The sequence below is a fragment of the Lutra lutra genome, chromosome 17 (assembly GCF_902655055.1).
Source record: "Lutra lutra chromosome 17, mLutLut1.2, whole genome shotgun sequence".
In the NCBI taxonomy this organism is placed as follows: Eukaryota; Metazoa; Chordata; class Mammalia; order Carnivora; family Mustelidae; genus Lutra; species Lutra lutra.
Window position 1 is genome coordinate 18,415,966 of NC_062294.1, and position 19,589 is coordinate 18,435,554.

The 19,589-nt window shown below is 50.9% G+C and overlaps 1 protein-coding gene across 7 annotated transcripts in view; it reads right to left on the reverse strand.

Moving 5' to 3' along the window:
- SLC9A5 (solute carrier family 9 member A5) overlaps nucleotides 1–19,589 on the reverse strand; it is a 31,202-nt gene that overhangs the window by 1,819 nt on the left and 9,794 nt on the right. The window contains exons 1-16 of one of the 7 annotated variants that reach the window (XM_047711943.1): nucleotides 17,924–19,498; nucleotides 14,619–14,921; nucleotides 12,258–12,421; nucleotides 11,989–12,067; nucleotides 11,530–11,707; nucleotides 10,742–10,962; nucleotides 10,312–10,514; nucleotides 10,004–10,093; nucleotides 9,841–9,911; nucleotides 9,003–9,132; nucleotides 8,427–8,515; nucleotides 8,139–8,265; nucleotides 3,794–3,964; nucleotides 3,224–3,293; nucleotides 2,435–2,569; nucleotides 272–317 (exon numbers count right to left, since the gene is read on the reverse strand). In XM_047711943.1, coding sequence (XP_047567899.1) covers nucleotides 272–317; nucleotides 2,435–2,569; nucleotides 3,224–3,293; nucleotides 3,794–3,964; nucleotides 8,139–8,265; nucleotides 8,427–8,515; nucleotides 9,003–9,132; nucleotides 9,841–9,911; nucleotides 10,004–10,093; nucleotides 10,312–10,514; nucleotides 10,742–10,962; nucleotides 11,530–11,707; nucleotides 11,989–12,067; nucleotides 12,258–12,421; nucleotides 14,619–14,921; nucleotides 17,924–18,116 — 2,270 coding nt within the window. In that variant the 5' untranslated portion in view covers nucleotides 18,117–19,498. Of the gene's footprint in view, nucleotides 1–271; nucleotides 318–2,434; nucleotides 2,570–3,223; nucleotides 3,294–3,793; nucleotides 3,965–8,138; nucleotides 8,266–8,426; nucleotides 8,516–9,002; nucleotides 9,133–9,840; nucleotides 9,912–10,003; nucleotides 10,094–10,311; nucleotides 10,515–10,741; nucleotides 10,963–11,529; nucleotides 11,708–11,988; nucleotides 12,068–12,257; nucleotides 12,422–12,607; nucleotides 13,604–14,618; nucleotides 14,922–16,750; nucleotides 17,348–17,923; nucleotides 19,499–19,589 lie in introns of those variants that run through there. The other 6 variants (XM_047711940.1, XM_047711939.1, XM_047711941.1 and 3 more) reach the window with 6 other exon arrangements.

Here is a 19,589-nt window from a genome sequence, read left to right on the forward strand (position 1 = left end):
TCGTGAGGCTCCACGCCAAAGGCTTTGGTGCTGGATGCCCTGCCTGAGCCTCCACCACAGCTTTGGGTGGGACAGAGCCCAGAGCCTGAGCTCATGCAAACCCCATAGCAGGCTGGATACTGTGCTGCAGAGGGGACCTGGGCCAAGAGGCCCCACACTGCTGGCAGCCGGCATAGAAGGCCAGGCCATTGCATGACAGGAAGTCCAAGGTTCTGGAAAAGAAGCTCCCTGGCCACATCCCGCCCCCTGCTCTCCCAAGTCAAGACAATACCTTGCGTATAATAGGTGCTGGGTCTGTACCCACTCATTGAAAAGTCCTGCGCAGTCGAGTACATTATGAAATGCATTGATGCTGTGATTGGAAGTAAAATTCCCTCTCTTGAAAGACCCAGAATATTAAATTTTTAACCACCACCACCACCAAATGAAAACAACAACAAAATTCACTCTTCAACTTTGGAGGAGGCTTCATTGGTCTGAGAACTATTAAGTGAAAGGGACAAAAATGAGCATATATCTCTTCTTTCCTGTATGAGCTGTACCTCAAAGTAATGAAGTCACGGAGGAGAAGTTTTTGGTAGAAGTGGTGCTGGTAATGCAGACAAGAGATGGAGAGTCCTGGATGCAGTGCTGGGACTGGCAATGACCGTCAGCGGCCCTGAAGATGGCTGAACAGCTGGGGGTGAACTTCACTATGGAGGGGTCAGGCTACCACCTGAACCCAGTGATCAGCGGTAACCTCCCAGAAGAGAGACCCCACCGGGGATGTGTTTCCCAATGTGATGTGATACAAAGTACACCATCATTGCCTCTGAAGGGTTCTTAGCAAAACATCTGAACCGAAGTCTGATCGAGATGTAATAACTGGTTTAAAGGAAATATAAGGCCCAGTGAAACATACGAAAATGATGCCTAGGGGATTCAGTCAGCAAAATCCAGACAAGGGAAGACTGTGGGACAAATAACCAGATTATTTCAATAAATACATGGGAAGGAAAGAAAGGAAAGGGGAGGAACCTATACATCAGGGTTTCTCAAATTTGACACCACTGACAAGATGGAACAGATACTTTGTTGTAGGGCTGTCCCATGCATCAGAGGACATTCAGCAGTGTCCCTGGCCTCTACTTGCTACATGCAAGTGCACCTCTCCAGTTGTGGCGACCAAAATGTCTCTGGATATCGCCAAATGTCTCCTGCAGGCAAAGTCATTCCACTACCACTCCCTTGAGACCACTTGCTGTAGGTTACAGAGACTTAGCAACCAAATGTCATGTGTGGGCCTTGTATGGGTTTTTATTTGAACAAATCTACCGTAAAAAAAAAAAAATTACAACAATCAGGGAAATTTGAACACATGATAAAGACTTTAGATATGATAACGGTATTGTGGTTAATATTTTTTAAGAAGACTATGTATCTTTTAAAGATACATGCTTGAGTGTTTATTGAGGAGATAATATGTTATCTGAGATTTGCTTCAAAAGAACCCAGAGAAGAGGGGGGCATAAGTGAGGGAATAGATGAAATAAGATTGGTTAGAGTTGGTAATTGCTGAAGCTGGGTAATGGGTAAATGGAAGTTTACTTCATTATTCTGTCTATCGTATATTCTGCAATTTTCCATAATAAAAAAATTTTTAAATGACCTCTGCAGAGCCAACTACAGTGATGTTATGAGGAAGTTAGGTCTCCACATATGGAAACACGTATATGGGGCGCCTGGGTGGCTCAGTGGGTTAAGCCGCTGCCTTCGGCTCAGGTCATGATCTCAGGGTCCTGGGATCGAGTCCTGCATCGGGCTCTCTGCTCAGCAGGGAGCCTGCTTCCCTTCCTCTCTCTCTGCCTGCCTCTCTGCCTGCTTGTGATCTCTCTCTGTCAAATAAATAAATAAAATCTTAAAAAAAAAAAAAAAGAAACACGTATATGTTGTTTTTTATCCACAACAATGCCATTTTGATGAATTCAGACTCCTCCCCCAGGGCAGGCTGCCACCCTCAACAGGGGCTCTACCTGAGGGCAGGTGTGCTGAGCCTGGGTCACAACAGAGCCTAGTGTTAGGTTTGCTTGTCACCTCATATGCCTCGCCAGACTGTAAAGGGAGGCTGGGAAGTGGTGACAAAGCTGTAGGCTTTGGAGTCAGATGGGTCAGGTTCAAATTCTGGTTCTGCTGTGGGATGCTGGGCAAGTCCCAAGTCCCTTTGGCCCTATGAGCTCAGTTCCCCCACCTTGGTTGTGGTTGTTGTGAAGACTGAAGCAGATCAGGCATGTAAGACGTCTGATTATAAAGGAGATGCTCAGTAAATGTTGACTGGGGAATAAACGAGTAGGAAAAGGGAATTGTCTGGAGGAAAGGCCATGAGCAAAAAGGGAAGAAGGCAGCTGCACCGCTCCGGCCTGCCTGAGAAGGAGGGAGGCTGGGAAGAAAGCATTACCTGAGACCTTGCCCTCTTGGAGAACCTCACTGGTGGCCCGAGCCACAAAGATGATCCCCTCGTCGTCCTCCTTCTCTGTCTCTGAACTGTCACTCTCCTCCTCCTCCTCAGACTCCACAGTTAAGATCACAGCAGCTGGACGGGGACAAGAAGCAAGTGGGGATGGCCAGCCTAGCGGCTGCCTCTTGGTGCCCCATAATCCCAAGCCAGCTCCCTGTCCCCCCCAGGCAAGAGCCCCCAGCTGGCACAGCCCCCCACCTTCTCCTCTGGCTACTTCAGCTCTGGCCTAGGGGTTGAGGCTGGAGAGGAAGGGAGGTGGGGTGCAGAGCCCCTCCTCAGAGGAAGCCAGTGGGGAAGTTTTACTTTCCACCTCCTCCATCCTGTCCTCTCAGCCCCAGAGCCCCTCATCAACTGAAAATAGGACCATCTGGAAAGGTGAAAGGCCCATCAGTGCTCAGCTCATCCAGACTCTTGGTTTTGCAGACAAGACACTGGGCCTCAGGGGCTGCATACCCTTCAAGCTCCCCCCTTCTCCATGACACCTTCTCCAAATCCTCAGGGCCTATATACCCTGTGGTTAGTAGCCATTAGACGCCTCCTGCCATAAACGGAGATCTGCCTAGAATATGTCCAGCTTTGAAAATCAAGGAAGCCCATCAGGTCGCTGAAGGGAGGAGCCTCAGTCCATGGCTCTGAATGCAGCACAGAGGAGATCCTCCCGGTTTTGGCTGATGGGCATCTGCCCTCCCAGATCTCTCCTCCCCAGCCCCACCCCCACTCCCTGCTTGCCTGTGTCCTGAAAGCCCAGGTCTCGCAGAGGTTTCCCATTTGTGGCCTCAGTGTTAGCCAAGCCATCCTTCTGAGGACCAAGGAAAAAAAACCCTAAGCCTCTGACCCCAGCTCAAAACCCCAGCCCTGTTGTCAGAATCTATGTCAATCCCACTGGTTCCATCTGCCCTTGGCCCCCCAGGCAAGTGTTTGGGGTCTGAGTAACCTCTGCTCTGGCAAGGGCTCTGGATGCCTCAGCCTGGGCTGAATTAGGGACTCACGGAGCTCCCCCTGCCCCTGCCCCCAGGAACCTGCCTTTCTCTTGCTGGGTTCATTTCTGGTAAAAGGTCCTGCTGCATCCCAGCAGGTAACCACCCACATGACAAGAGGTGGATCTCCCTCAGAAGGCCTCACCTTACCCTTACCTTACCCTTCTGTGACTCCAGGAAGACGCAAAACTATTGTACCCACCAAGACCTAGAGGATTATCCAACTAGGGGGCCCCCTGGGCTGGATTCCAATACTTGGGATCTCAAAACTCCGCACCATCAGCGTCCAGCCCCAAACAGAAGTCCCAGAGAAAGCACATGCCTTCTTGCGACCGGTCTTGCGAGGTCGTGGCTTGCTCTTGTTGAAACAGATGTTGTGCTTGGTGGACTTAAAGGACTCTAGCCGCCGCTTCATGTTCTGCTGGAAGATCTCCTTGTCCTGCCGTTCCTGAGCATCCTCTGAGATGAAGTGGCGGCTGCAGCTGGCTTTGTACTGGCAATGACAGCCCCACCCTGCCATGAGGCTGGGAGCTTTGGCCTCCCACAGGAACCCAGGCCACAGCCACCATGTGCACCATAGGCCCTGCTAGCCCAGTTTTTCCAGAACGAACCATGGATTAAAAAAAAATAAATAAATAAAAATAAGGGCGCCTGGGTGGCTCAGTGGGCTAAGCCTCTGCCTTCGGCTCAGGTCATGATCTCAGGGTCCTGGGATTAAGTCCCGCATCGGGTTCTCTGCTTGGCAGGGAGCCTGCTTCCTCCTCTCTCTCTTTCTGCCTGCCTCTCTGCCTACGTGTGATCTCTGTTTGCCAAATAAATAAAATCTTAAAAAAAAAAAAAGAAGAAGAAGAAGAAAAAATAGGAACCCAGACAGACTGTATTCTCAATTCACTGGGGGAAAAAAACTTCTTTTTATCACGAACCTATTCCCTCCAAATCTGGCATCCCTATCCTCTACTGCCCTTCCCAATCCTCTCTGACTTGAAGTAAAAAGAGGCAGGGGACCCTGTATCTTGTCCCTTAGGGCTACTACTATTTCCTTCTTTGCACTTCCATTTAGGAGCCTGGCCCCATGCCTGGCCCACACCACCCCCAAGGTACACAGGATTCTCCCTCCACGAGGAACTCTCTAGCCAGCCATTTCTGCAAAAACTTTGGACTTCCAGAACTATCTCTCCTGACAACCTGGACCCTCTCGGTCCAATAGCCACCTGCAACCAATTCAGCACCAGCCCGTCATCTGTTCCTTCCCACTCTTCCTCACAAAGACCAAGCCCACTACATACCTACCTAGACCGCCAGATAGAAGTACTGCCATTTGGTCTGAATCATCTCATCTGGGCTCACCTCCCCAGTACCATCCTTTCCTATGCCTTGTATTTTCTGCTGCCCTGAGCCGGTTCTAAGAGCTTTCTTCAAGTCTCCCATCAGCCCTCCTTGACCTAATCACCCAGAGGGACCCCTCTCTCCAGGTGGTGCAGGAATCAGCTCTCTCCCAGGCCTCCCCCGAACCCTGGCCTCTCCCTTGCTCAGCCTATTCCTCCCTGCCTCCATCAGCTCCTGGCTCCCTGCTATTCCCCCTGCCCCAGAACCTTCACTCCTTCCCCCACCATGACCAACCCCTGCTTTTAAGCATGCTCCTGCCCATACTCCCCTAAAGAAAGCTTTCCACTGAAGGCACGGCTTCCCTTTTGCTGCCAAACTTTTATACTTTGATTCTGACACTTTCCCTCATACGCATTACTTTCTTAAAAGCCAGAAATACAACTCCAGGGTCTACGAGTCCATGATGCTGCATTCTCCCTGGTCACCAGTACCAAGGCTTGGCCTCTGGTTAGGCGCTGGCCTGACCTCTGTGGAGCATCCAGTTGTCCTGCCCCACGCCTCCGAGACACACCATCTGCTACTGTTCCTCTCCCCTCCTTTGCTGGCTCCCCTTCCTTTTCTCCCATGTGGAGTCCTCACCGTGTTGTCCTTGGCCCTCCTCTCTCCCTTCCAAATGTTCTCTGGAGTGAACTAGCACCTCCCCCAGCTTCAGCTAGCCAGCCTCCTGAATGAGACCAGGGCGCCATCAGACCATATGCATTTGAATCACCTGGACAATTGACTAAGCCCACCAGATTCTTAGTCTGTTCCATACTATAAATTCAGAATCTCCAGGAGGTGAAGTCAGGAATACTATTCTAGCAAACTCCCATGGGGGATTCTGATGTCACCAGGTGAGGAAACCTCTGATGATAAAGACTGCTTATAAATCTTAAGTTCTAGCCCTCACCTCTCTCTCAAACTATCATCTCATACTTGTAACTGCATACTAAACACTCCTGTCTCTCTCTGATGACAATTCTGTCTCGTTCTCTGATGACATTTCTATGAAGAACATGAAGAATCATAGATTGTGTTATGGTATACCTATGTGGATTCAGAACTAGTTGAGTAACCATACCCAACAATACTTGGTCCATGTCAGTCTGGAGGAAAGTCTTTAGCAGCAGGCCACAGGGCTCTGTCCTCAACTCTATCCTGTTCAACATTTTATGTTGATTTGGATGAACACAAAGTTAGCAGGCTTAGCAAATTTTCACATCATGTGAATCTGAACAGGTATTTGGTGCCAGACATGGGATCCAAATGATAGAATGATGGGCTAAATCACGTAAGATGACATTTAACAGGGATAAGCACAATCTTACTCCAGTTTTTTTAATTGACTATACAGGAACTGCACCCATTGACCAATCTTATGCACACACATCCATAGACAACCAATTGTTACATACATCCTGATGTGATACAGGAAGAAATACACAGCACACCTACTGAATGATCCTGAATCTGACCAGGCCTCTAGATCTAGCTACCAGGAAATACAGGGGATGGAGGAACATGTTAAACACCGGCCCTGGAATATAATCAGCAAAATCCATGAAATGGGAAATTCTCCGAGACGAAGTATCTAGTTTCTCAATAAATAAGCAAGTGGGTGAAAAGGAGAAGGAATGATATATTAGAGATTTTTTCTTTAATAAAGAGACATATTTACCAAATGCAAAGTGTGGACTTTATTTGGATTCTGATTGAAACCATCTGGAAAAAAGATGTTTATGAACACTGATTGGATATTTCATGTAAGAAGGAATTATTATTTGCTGTAAGTGATAATAGTACTATGATTTTCTATATATAAAATATATGTATATATACATGTAATACATATAGAGTTCTGCCACATAGAGATACATATTGAAATATTTAGAGGTGGAAATAAAGCTTTGCTTGACCTTCAAAAAAAAAAAAAAGAAATATTTAGAGGTAATATGTCTGGAATTTGCTTTAAAATAATAAAGTGTGGATGGAGTGAGGTGGGGGTACAGAATGTTACAAGATTAACCAAGCAATGATAATTAGAGGAGCTGAGTGATGGATATATGAGAGTTATTTTATTGTCTAGTTTTGTGAATGAGTAAAATTTGTCTTAAGAAAAAGTGAAAACAAAATGAAACAAAAAAACCCACAGGTAGGATAAGAGTGTTTAACAGCCATTAACTGAGGAAGACATGGCGTGGTGGGGGGGAGGGGAGCGGGGGGTGCCTGATTGTAAGGACAATACGAAGCCTCAGAATGGTAAAACAAAGCTGGGTAGATTCTGAGCAGTGGGAAGAGAACAGCAAATTCTAGAACTAGAAAGGTAAGAGAGAACCTATGCCATGCCCTGGCCAACCACAGCTAGAGAAGCATTCTGGGTCTTGTTTCTTATGACCAGAGAAGACACACCAGGGAGAGGAAATGCTGGCTTGAGGGCAAGAAATCCTATGTGAAAGGGAACTTGTCTTGAAACCTTTGAAGGCTTATTCTGCAGAGCTGCAGAGGGTCAAATTAGGGCCAGTTAATGCCACTGAGTTAGGGGAAGCCAGTTCTGCCTGAATGATAGAAACAACCTTGACTGTTAAAACTGCCAGGAATGGTAACAGCTGCCTTCCAGGTTCAGAAAAGTTCAATGTAATGGCTTGCTGCCCCCTTGTGGGATTGCAGCAGATTCCCTCCTGGATGGGCTGGGCCTTCTAGCCCCAAAGCTTCCTGACCGGCTTTGGACTGACATTACCTAAAAGATGTCTGCCTTCCCCCGTACTGAGCTGGTCCCATAGGCTTCCTCAGCACTCCTGCTTCTGTCTCCTCTGGAGGGACATCAAGCCCATCAAGCCCTCTGTAGTCTGTCCCCTCCTATACCATTCAAGACAACCACCCAATCCTATGTGTTCCTCTCCCTTACTACCACCCAGCTTTGATCTAGTGTTTCACCCCAGCCTCCCAATTGACTCTCCCTGTCTCTCACCTCACCCCTCCAATTTGGTCTGTGCTCTGCTATCCGAAGAAGACATCTTTAAATAGTGCTTGTATCAGGCCAACCCTTTCTCAACAAAAAAAAAGAAAAAGAAAAAGAAAGAAAAAGAAAGAAAAGAAAAGAAAAGGAAAAAAAAGAAAGAAAAGGAAAAAAAGGCTAAAAGTTATTACAAGATGAAGCCCATTCTCTTCAACTGGGCATTTATAGCTCTCCATTAGCTGGCACCAGCTGCCTCCTGCACCTATAGTCATGGCCTCCCCAGACCACCCTCCCCCAACCACCCCCCAGCTCTCCCTTGGAACTCTCACACCCTGCCTGCTCTCACCCTGCGGCGTGGCTTGTAGAGGCCTCCACAGAGCAGGTGGTGCATCGCAGCATCCTCCCGGTCCCGGCCACTGCGCACTGTGTCAATCACCTGCAGATCCAGACATGCTCCACTGCCGCTCTCCCTCCTGCAGGAGGCAGGGAACACATGTGCTGGGGAGGGGCCAGGAGGCACAGGCCAGGGGAGGGCAAAAGGCAAAGGTGCCCACACATCTTCCCTGAAAGGGATGCAGAGAGAGGGCCCAGTAGAGAGGAGCTTGAGGAATTGGAAGGGGGCTCAAGGACTTACAGCAGGTTGGTGACAGAGGTCTCTGCCACAGAATTGCGGCTGGGCATAGAGGGCAGAGTGAGCCCTGTGGAGGACAAGACATGGCCTCCCTGCAGGGGCCAAGACAGAGGTCAGACGGCAGTCAGATGGAGGGTGGCCCAGACAGTCAAAGGGTAATAAAAAAAACAATAGTTAACACTTATTCTGCTCTTTGATCTTCTAGGTACTGTGCTATGCACTTTAAATATTGAATCCACGAAACTCCGTTACATACATATTCTTATTCCTGCTTTCTTACAATCGAGGAAACTGAGACTCAGAGACGATAAGGGACTTACCCAAGATCACAAGCCTGTAAGCAATAAGAATTGAACTGCATCTGCTGACTCTAGAGTCCAGCTCTTTCTCAGCTTTCTCTACTGCCTGCCAGACTCTGAATTCAGCATCAGGTCAGGCTGGTTCCTGCAGCTACCACTTTATCAGACCATGGAGTCAGCTGGGAATTCCCAACTGCCTGCTCAGGTCCTGCCTGTTTGTCACCCCTTCCTGTCTTGATCTACTGGTTACCTGCCAACCCGCCACTGGCTGCTGGCCCACCTGGTCCACGAAGCTGATGGCATCCCGGATGTTGAGTCTATAGTACACATCCCAGATCTGGTCCCGGATGCGGTAGGCTGACCGCCGCATCAGCAGCTGACTCAGGTACTTCTTGTCAAACTGCTCCCACCTACAGAGGATGTCAGGCCCAGCCCTGAGTGCCATTCCCAAAGCCCAGCTGGCTGGCCCTTCTTTCAAATGGGGCAGGGGCACTGCCAGCACTGGCCTGGCTCTCTTGGTGTGGGCCTCAGCCATGGAGCATCTCATAGCTATTCCCGGCCCTTATGGAACTTACAGCATTATGGGTAAGACTGACATTATTGAGAATAACTAAAATTGCAACCAAAACAAGAACTACAAAGGATAGAGTATGATAGGGATTTGTCCTAGTCAGGGAGGTCAGGAAAGTCCTCCTTAGAGATTTGATGCCTATGGTGAGATCTGAAGGCTGAACAGAGGTTAAGTAGGTTGAGAAGGAGGCAAGGAATGTTCTAATATATAGACTATGGGCAAAGGTCCCAGTGGCAGGGTGGGGGAAGCACAGTGGGTCCTGAGGTTCTAAACCAGATCTGTGTAATGAGCCAGCAGAGAGTCGAAGGCAGAGCAGAGCACGATGAGGCTGGAGTATGGCAGGTGCCAGATGACACAGGGCCAAGCAGGCCTCCCTGGGAAAACCTGTCTTATCCTGAGAGTACTGGGATGCCACTGAAGAGCTCCTGGCAGAGGTCAGCCAGCCCAAGTCTGGCTGTGTCTCTTCTCAGAAGTGTGGCACATCCCCAATGCTGCCCTGGCTGGTGGGGCTGGTGCTGCTGAAGGAGCCTTGGGGGAGCTCCCTCACCTGTCCCTCCAGTAGTGATAGCCATGGTGCCCCACAACGTCCTCCACTGCAGCCAGAATGTGGTCAAAAGTCTAGAAGGGGGTGGGTAGGGGGACTGGATCAGGACTCTGCTCAAAACAGAAGGAAGAGAGGTATGGGTGGAGGGATGGGGTTTGGTACCCACGTGCTCATGCAGCTCCTGGTTCAGGGTAGGTTTGTGATGCTCACTCCTCTTCACCTTCAGCCACTTGACCAGTGGCTTGATGGTTAAGCCCTATGGACAGGCAGAGGTGAGCCCTGCCCTATCCAGTTCCCTGCTGCCTTTCTCTCCCCGTAATTAGACCTCAGCTCTGTACCTCCACCTCACTGCACTCAAGGTCTGGGAAGTCAGATCCCTATTCCCCAAAGAGAGGAGCCCCGGTCCCAAAGGCTCCACGCCTCCCCCAGGGCCTGCCGGACCCTCTCCCTACCCAGCCTCATGGGCTCTCCCACCTGCACAATGACTGTGAAGAAGACCACCACAATAGTGGTGGCCACAAAGTAGTCCTTGGCAGGGACCTTGGTCCTGTCCAGTAGGATGACGAGAGCGAAGGCCACAGCCCCCCGCAGGCCCCCATAGGACATCACCACCTGGTCAATCTTGTCCAGAGGGACCAGCCGGAACTGATTCAGCACCCACGTCTGCAGGACTACGCCTACAGCAGGAGGGAGGCCAGTGGGAGCAGGGCATTGGGAGTGGAGGACCCAGGAGTGGATGGCACCAAGTATCTGGGCTAGGGTCTCACAGGGGTTGGGAGAGGTGAGCAACGGGGCTGGCGGGGGGGGGGGGGCTTAGGAACTGACAAGGATGTGGACTCAAACTGGGGGATGCACTGGGGCAGGGCAGGAAGGAGAGTGGGAAACCAGAGTGTACTGGCAATACCGAGGGCTCGGAAGAACAGGATGAAGAAGAGGGTGCCCAGCACCAGCCCAGAATCCCAGGCCCACTTGGAAGAGTCCACAGCCGAGATGCCAAGCAGCATGAAGATGACAGTCTCAGCGCAGCTGGCTAGAGTCTTCATTGTGTATTTGACAGCCGTGCGTGACTTATGGGAGATGTTGGCCTCCACGTACTTCTTACAGCCCAGGCCACACATAGTCACCCTGGGAGAGGAATGGACAGACAAGGCAAGTAAGGAGGGGTTGCAACCTCTGGGGTTTGAGCGTGCCACAGGAGGGGTGTTGCCCATCACAGGACGTCAGGCCATTAGAGCTGAGCCCAGAGACATAGAGATTATCTCCGGATAGCTAGTGGTGGGTGGTCTTGGGATAAGGCTCCAAATCCGCAGGTTCCCACTCAGTGCCTCCTGGAGGGGAAGCTGGGAGAAACATGCTCTGACTAGCATCCTCTCTGAGACACCTTTAACAGTGCTGCGGCCATTAGAGCTGGTGGCACCAAGCCTTGAGGTCCACTTCTAGCTCAGCCTATACCCCAGAGAGTGCTTCAGGCAGAGGAAGGTTGGGTTCTGAGGTGCCCAGGGCAGTGTTAGAGGCAGATCCTGAAACATTACCTGAGGTTTGCCATCTCCCCAGGGGAGTTTGAGGCTCCCACTACCACAAGGGCTCAGGGAAGCCTACTGCCTCCTCAGGGTCCTGCTTCTGCCCACGTAAGGGGCAACCATCTCCAATGCCCCCTCCCAGCTGCCTACATGCAAGGCCCCCAGGACTCACGCAAGAATAGCAGAAAGCGAGGCCATTTCAGCAGTGAGGTAGGCTGCATAGGCGAGGAGGAAGACCAGCAGCGGCTCGATGATGCGGACCCGCTTGGTGAAGCGTGTGGTCAGGGCCAGGAGGAAGGCAAAGACTAAGCCCACAGCTGCCCCGCCCAGACTGACCACAAACAGGGAGGCTGGGGGAGGAGCGGGCTGTCAGCATGACCCCTGGCCCGGACCCCACCCGGGCAGACGAGACTGCTGCCTGGCAGGGAGCGGAGGACAATGCCCGCTGTACTCCCCAGGGGTCAGGACCCCAAAGCCAGGATCCCGGGAGAGCCACTCTTTCTCAGGTTTTTGGGACCCCATTTCTCCATAGTGGAGGGAAGGGAATGAGGCAACCCAACAGCCTCTTCTGTCCTGACGCAGTTGGGGGGGCAGGGACTCAGCAACCCGGCCAAGAGGGGAAAATACTGACCGACTCCTTTCAGGTAGTCAGCAGCCTGCACGTTGGCAGAGCCCATCTCCACAAAGGAGTTGCAGACCTTGTACAGCACCTGAGTGAGAAGAGGAGAGTCAGGAGCAAGGAGAGGGAAGCCCCAACTGGGACTGCCAGGAGAAGGTGAAAACTGAGGCCACATTTCTTCCCCAGGAGACCCAGGGAAGGGTCTGAGCATGCTTAGACACCCGACCAGTCAGAGCATGGCAGCGGGGGTCAGGGAATGGCAGCCAACTGAGCACTCTCACCACGGTGACAGCATCATTGAGCAGGGACTCGCCAAAGACGATGATGAAGAGAGTGTCGTTGACGTGCACCTCCTCAAAGACAGCCAGCACAGCCACGGGGTCCACTGCTGAGATGAGGCTCCCGAATAGCAGAAAGTCCAACAAGCTGGCCTGCACTCGAGGGGCTTTTGAGGGATAGATGGGGGACAGCAGCTGGTGAGGTATCCAGTCTCCCACAGCATTCCCCGTGACAAGCCCTAGCTCCCCACCCCACTGTGGAAACAAGGATGCCCAGACAGGACTTGGGATGGTGAAGAGTGTCAGCCCGCAGGTCAGGAGACTTGAGCCTAAGGCCTGGCTTTGCCACTTACCAGCTCCGTGATGTTGGCGCTGTCACTGTCACATGACTTCTCTTAAGCCATGCCTCCTCATCTGCCTACCTCACGAGATTGCTGCAAAATCAACCCAGGAGATGGCTAAGAAAGCTCTAAGTAACCTGAAAAGTTAAGGGGGCGCTGAGAATAAAAATTTCAACTACGGTAATAAGAACCACTAGCTGGTGGAAACTGGCTGCTGACCGGCTTTATTAGAGACAAGAACAAGAGAGTGCTTTCTCCCACATCTGTGGTTCTCAGTCTAAGGGATGTGACACAATTCTCGGCAGGAGGGGGAGGGGCTGCCCATCTATGAGAGCTCGGTATGCCAGGAAAACACCCACCGTGGGGAGAACTTGAATATGACATAGAGTCTCTGTGAGCCTCAGTTTCTTCATGTATATACTGAGAATAGTAACAGTATCTACCTCAAAAGCTGCTTTATTTAGCCAGAGCCTCATGCATAATAAGCACCTAATAGATATTACTTATTCTTATTCTTATCTAATGTCCTCCCTTCCCTTCCTGCCCCAAAGAGTTCACTCACCCATTCGGAAAACCAGGTTGGAGTCCTCAAGTAGAAATTGCAAACCTCCCCTTGTGCCTTGGAAGAAGTCTGAATTATCAAAATTCAGAATTGAATGGATTTGGGTATAGGAAATGAGGAGGAAGGGAGTAGGAAGGCAGCCTGAGGGCAAAGAGCCCCAGTAAAACAGACCTCTCCTACTAACCTTGGACCTATTATCAAATGAACCTAAGGACTTCTTCTATTTCCTCATCTATTAAGTGGGACAAATTATACGCCAAAAGGGTTGCTGTAAAGAGTCCATGGGATAAGTAAAGAGAGAACGCTCAGTGTAATGTACTGCATTCTGTGGATGTATAATGTGGATTTAATAATAATAATAATAATAATAATAGGGGAACCTGGGTGGCTCAGTTGGTTGTGTGACTGCCTTTAGCTCGGGTCGTGATCCCAGAGTCCTGGGATCGAGTCCCACATTGGGCTCCCTGCTCCTTGGAGAGTCTGCTTCTCCCTCTGGCTTTCTCCCCTCTCATGCTCTCTCCGTCTCTCTCTCAATAAATAAATAAAATCTTTAAAAAATAATAATAATAATAGTAATAATAATAATAACAACAATAGGGGTGCCTGGCTGACTCAGTCACAAGAGCATGTGACTCTTGACCTCAAGGTTACCAGTTCAAGCCCCATGTTAGGTGTAGAGATTACTTAAAAAAAAAAAAATTTAGGGGTCCCTAGGTGGCAGTTGGTTGGGCGCCCGACTTGGTTTTGGCTCAGGTCCTGATCTCAGCAGCTTGAAATCCAGCACCGCCTCGGGCTCAGCGCTCAGCAAGTGTGCTTGATTCTCTTCTCCCTCTGCCCCTTCCTACTATGCACGCGTACTCACTTAAATAAATGAATGAATCTTTAAAAGAAAAGTAAAGGGGTGCCTGGCTGGCTCATTGAATGACGCATGTGACTCTTGATCTTAGTGTTGTAGGTTCAAGCCCCATGTTGGGTGTAGAGATTGCTTAAAAATAAAATCTTTTTTAAAAAGTTAAAAAAAAATCTTAATTTTAAGAAAAAATAATAATAACAGAAAACCACCCTGACGTGACTTGGGCAGAGCCAGGATGGTTGGCCCTCATGGAACAGTGAATCGTATCTCAGGGGAGCAAGACTGGCAAGTGGCAGTGTGGTAACAGAGGGCAGGAGGCAGCAGAGCAGTAATGCAGGCTTCCCAGCCTCGGCAGCCCACACACAGCTGGGAGCCAGGCCTCTGCTCAGCTGTCATGCTGCAGGAGCCCAGACTCAACTGGCAGAGACCTAAATGAAGGCTGAAAGCCCATCTGGAGTGTTGCCTTGCACTTCAGGTGGGAGCGACCTAAGATGGAGCTCTCAGGGCATGGCTCTTGCCAATATGGGATCTCCAGAGCTGGAGAAGGGAGTTGGGTGACGAATCTAGTAAAGTCTCCCTCTACCAGTCCAGGTCCTAGGGTCACTTACCCACAAGTCCAGCCTGCTGCAGGCCCCAGAGGGCAGCACCTGTCGTGAAGGCATTCCAGAGCGTGCCCACCACGGCATAGGTGAGGATGGCACCCAAATTGTCAAAGAACAGCCTGCTAGGCATGAAATAGCCCGAGTCCAGCACAATAGGAGGCAGCAGGAAGAGGAAGAATGTGCCTGGCTCCAGCTGGTACTCAGCTTTCTTGGCCACCGCCAAGACAATGCCTCCAAGCACCAGTCCCAGCAAAATCAGCAGGCAGCTCTCAGGAACCAGCGATGTCACCTTCCGAGACAAGTGAAACACTACAATGCAAGAAGAGGGCAGGATCTATCAGCTTATGGGACGGGGAGACACACACACACACACACACACACACACACACAGGTCTTTAACCTCCCAGTCTCAGAGGGTTATCCAAGGTCAGGAAACCTGACCCTGGGACCAAGGAGGAAAAAAGAAAGGCAAGATTGCTCAAACCTCCAGCTTGCATGGCTACAAGCCCTCCGCTGCAGCTAAGGTTGTCTGTCTCTTAGTGCTTCTGTCATGGTAACATAGGCCTTTGCTTGCTCTTTCCATTTCTGGAAATGTCCCCTCCTCTCTACTCTCATCCTCAGGGGACCTCACCTTTCTCTCTGATCTCCCTTATTCATAGCTATTATTTGAGCCTCAGCAAATGTTAGTTGGTATATTTTTATGCATAACAGAGCTATAAAAATCAGGGCCTCTACAGTCAGGCTGTCTGTGTTTGAAAACTAGCTCCTCTATTTCCTAGTTCCATGGGCTCCGAGCACTTAACTTCACCTCTCTTTCAGTTTTCTCATCAGCAAAATGGGAATAAAAATAGTCATGATCTCATAGAGTTGCTGGGAGGTTTAAGTAAAACAATCTACTTGATAGCACTTAACCCAGTGCTTTATCATAAGCACTTGGTAAACATTACCTAATATATTGTGTCCTGCTTCCTAACTAGACCATAACACATATTATACATCCTAATCCAATGTGCTTCTCATTATATAGGCTCAACTAATGACACAATAGCTTTAAATTAAATTAAAACAATAGTTTTAAAAACACTGGATTTTTAGCAAGAAGATCTCCAGTTCTTCTGGCTCCATCACTTTCTAATGTGTGATCTCAAACTATTTAATTTACCTGAACTTCAATTTCCTCTCCTGTAATATAGGAAAAATACCTTTCACCCAGGGTGAGGATAAAAAGATACAGTGTGAATGTGTCCAGCAGGATATCAGATATATAGTAGGTTCTCAACAAATGTTGATTGAAAATGACTCTAGGGAAAGGGTGCCTGGCTGGCTCAGTCAGTGAAGCATGCCACTCTTGATCTCGGGGTTGTGACTTTGAGTTGTATATAGAGATTACTTAAAAATAAAAAATATTTTTTAAAAAATGGCTCTGTGGGAAAATGATGACAGACCTGTCCCCAGGAAAAGAAGAGAAGTATGAAATGGGTGTCTAGCATTATCGCCACTCTTATCTTTCCCCACTAAAATAAACTCTTTTGGCTTTCCCCTGGGCCCTGAGATCTGAAGTAAACACCTCTACCCATACCTGGAGTGGCAGATAATGGAAGTGGCCTCCACATTAGCGTATGTCAGACCCAATGCTAAGACAGTGTGCCCTTTGGAAGCTGTACCCAAAGGGCTTAGAGCAATTCCAGGCACATAATGGGAACTACATAAAGTTCTGTTGAATAAAAGGGGAAAAAACTTCCTAGCAATGAAGCTGAGGGAAGGTATCCTTGATTGTCCTACTGATCTCTCCCATCCTCTGTGAAGATTTGTGTGTGTGTGTGTGTGTGTGTGTGTGTGTGTGAGAGAGAGAGAGAGAGAGAGAGAGAGTCGGGGGGGGGGGGGGCAGTGCTGATGAAGAGGCTCTCTTCTACCTCCAGGGGAGGTGACTTCCAACCTAGCCAAAACACTGGAATTTACGGGGGCAACTACATTTGTTGCTATATAAACCCCATATAAGACAGGAACTTTCACGCAACTCATAGATTCCTCAGCAAACCCAATTCTCAGCTCCCAAATCTAGGCTCCTCCCACTAGCTCCCATTGCTGCCAGGCTCTAAGGTAAATTCAGTCATAGATCTGCCCACACACATCCCTACCTTCAATTCCCCTCTCCTCTCCTTCAGGGACTCCATTCCATTCTCACTTCCAGGGCATGCATCAACCCCAGCACTGCAATCCAAAAACCCATCACCAAATCCTGTTCTCAGGCAGAGCTAGGTTCCCTGAAGGCATTCAGGCCCCATTTTCCGTTATTAATGGGCTGCCAGAACAGAGTGGAAAGTAGTTCTGTTCCTGCCCAGCCTCCCCTCATCCCCAGCAGAGTCCCTGGGGGAGTAGAGGGGCAAATTCTAAGCTGTGTGATTCCTACAGGAAGACTGTATTGGTGAGATTGGAGTACAGCCTGTGCCAGCATAGCTGGGGAGTGAGTAGCAATGCTCAGCTATAATTAGTCACCCCCACAGCAGAGCCTGAACAACAGGGAGAAGGGGGAGGGTCTCTGGTGGGAGGAGGGACCAGTGGCTGCTCAGAAGTGGGGAGGAAGGGGCAAAGACAAGGAAAAGCAGCTCTATTCAAGGTAAGGAATGTGAAGAACAACCTTCAATGTTGTGCAGACTGAAGAAGGTCGGATGTGTGAAAGCACCTTGTGTAGGCAGCAGAGAGTAAGGCCCTAATAAATGGAAGGTTTTCTTTTTTTTTTTTACCCTGAAATGGAAAGAATGGAGACCTGAATGGGGGGGGGGGGGGGGCGAATCCTGCTAGGCACACCTAAAGAACGGTGCCTCTATAGAAGAGCAGAGGGGAGCTAGAGGAAAAGTGGCAGTCTAGTATCCCAAGAAAGTGGACACTTGTACGTGGTCTCCTGGGAAGACTGCTTCTGCAGATCCAGGATGCCTGGATTTGCTAGAGGACACTATCTCCACAATATCCCCACACATCTTTGTTGCTGACAGAGGTTTCTAGGAGCCTGGAGATTGGTGGAGAAGAGGCCAGACCAAAGGGCTTACGCGGAGGAGGGGGGCTGAGAGAGCAAAGGAGTGTAGGGATGAGGCTGGAGAGAGCTGGGGCAGCCCTCAGAGAAGGCCAAACCTCAGACCTCCACCGCGGGGAGGGGAGGAGGAAGAGGGCGCAGGAACTCTGAGAGCCCGGATTTGTGGAATCGGAACCTGAGTCCTGGCACTGTGCAAGAAGCCGACCCAGATCTGGGGACTAGGGGTTGAGGGCGGGTCCGCTGCCGGCCGCTGGCCTGGCGCTCACACACACGCACTCACCGATTTTGGCCAGGCTGGCCACCAGGATCCACAGGGCTACCAGGTAGGGCGCCTCCACCTCGTGCCACTGCCAGCGGAAGAGCGCCAGCCCTGGGGGAGGCTCGCCGGACGACCCCGGCTCCTGGGTGGGAGCTTCAGTGGTGGCCGCCCCCGCCAGGGGCAGCCCGAGCAGCGGGAGTGAGGCGAGCAGCATCCTGCTGCCTGCCTAGCAGCCCTCCCAGCACCGCACCGCCGCCGGCCCCGCGTCGCCGCCGCGCCTACCGGCCGCCCCCGCGTCACAAGCACGTGGGGCCCGCTCCCCCCAATCCCAGCTCCGAAACCCCCAAGCCGGGTCCGGACTCCGAGACCGTGCCCCGGGCGTCCGGACTCTGGACCCCTGCTCCTCCCGCTCTTGACCAGTCGGAGCTCTGGAAACCCCCCAGTCCAGCTCTCCAAGTCCCGAAACCTATTCCTTCGAGTCCAATCCCCCAAACCTTCCCCAAAGCTCCTCTGACCCGGTTTCAGAGCTGTGAGGTGCCCCAGCCCTCCGGAGGCGCGTCCGCTTCCCACCGGCCGAAGGCGGTAGCCGGTCGCAGAAGGGGAGGGGGCCTGCGGGGGACGGGGTGCGGGCCGGAGGTGCTCATCTCCCTCACAGCTAGAGCAGACCCGCGGCGAGGAGCCCGAAGCTGGTACTGAAGGCGCGGGCCCCGCCGCTGCCGCGTGCAGACGGCAGGGGGCAGTGCGCCGCCGCCCTCCAGAGCCTAGGACCCCCTTCAGGCCCCCGCCCAGAACAGTGCTGCGCACGCGCACTGGGCACTCCCAGAAAGATGTGATGGACAACGCTGTCCTTCCTCAAGTCCCCAGAAACTCCAAGGCCCACACTGGACCCAGCTCATTCGAGGTTGATAAGGAAGCTGTTCTTCCAAACCGAGGAGCACCCAGCTTCCCTTTCGGTCAAAGTACAAGGAAGTCTCACCTTTTCCATGAACAGAAGGGAACCTATCTTCATTCCCTAAACTATGAGAAAACCCAGCCTATCGATTACCTTCAAACTAAAAGGGATCCACTCACCTTTTCCCCCAAACCTGAGAGGCATTTGGCTTATCTCACCCCAAACTGAGGAGGACCGTCTCCATTTTTCATTCAAGCAGAGGGGCATCCATCCCACATCTTACCCTAAACTGAGAAAAACGTTCTACCTCCTCAATTTTCCCAGAGCCGAGGGGCACCCACCCGTCTCTTTTCTTACCCCCAACTAAAGGGAAATGATCCCATTTCTTCCTTAAAACTGAGTGGAACCTATTTTCACTTCTTGCTCCAAACTGAAAGGGACCCATCTCCCTGCTTTCCCCAAATGACGGAATCCTATCCACTTCATCCTCAAACTGAAGGAATCGGGACCATCTCCTCCCTAAATTCAGGGAGACCTGGCCGGCCATTAGCTGAAAAATTTCCGCCCCACCCGCCCGAATAACCCCTCAACAAGAAGGCAGCCTCATCCCCAAGAACCCCAAAGAAAACCTCTCAGCACTGGGCACGTTCTTAAAGGCGGGGCTCGAGCTCGGGTTTTCCCGCCGGCGGAGCCAGTGAGCTAACGGGAACACGATAGCGCCCTCTGAGTGGCTGGCGGCAAGCCTGGCAGTGGTTGCTCCTCCCCGCGCTTTCAGGGAAGACTCTTGGCTCCACC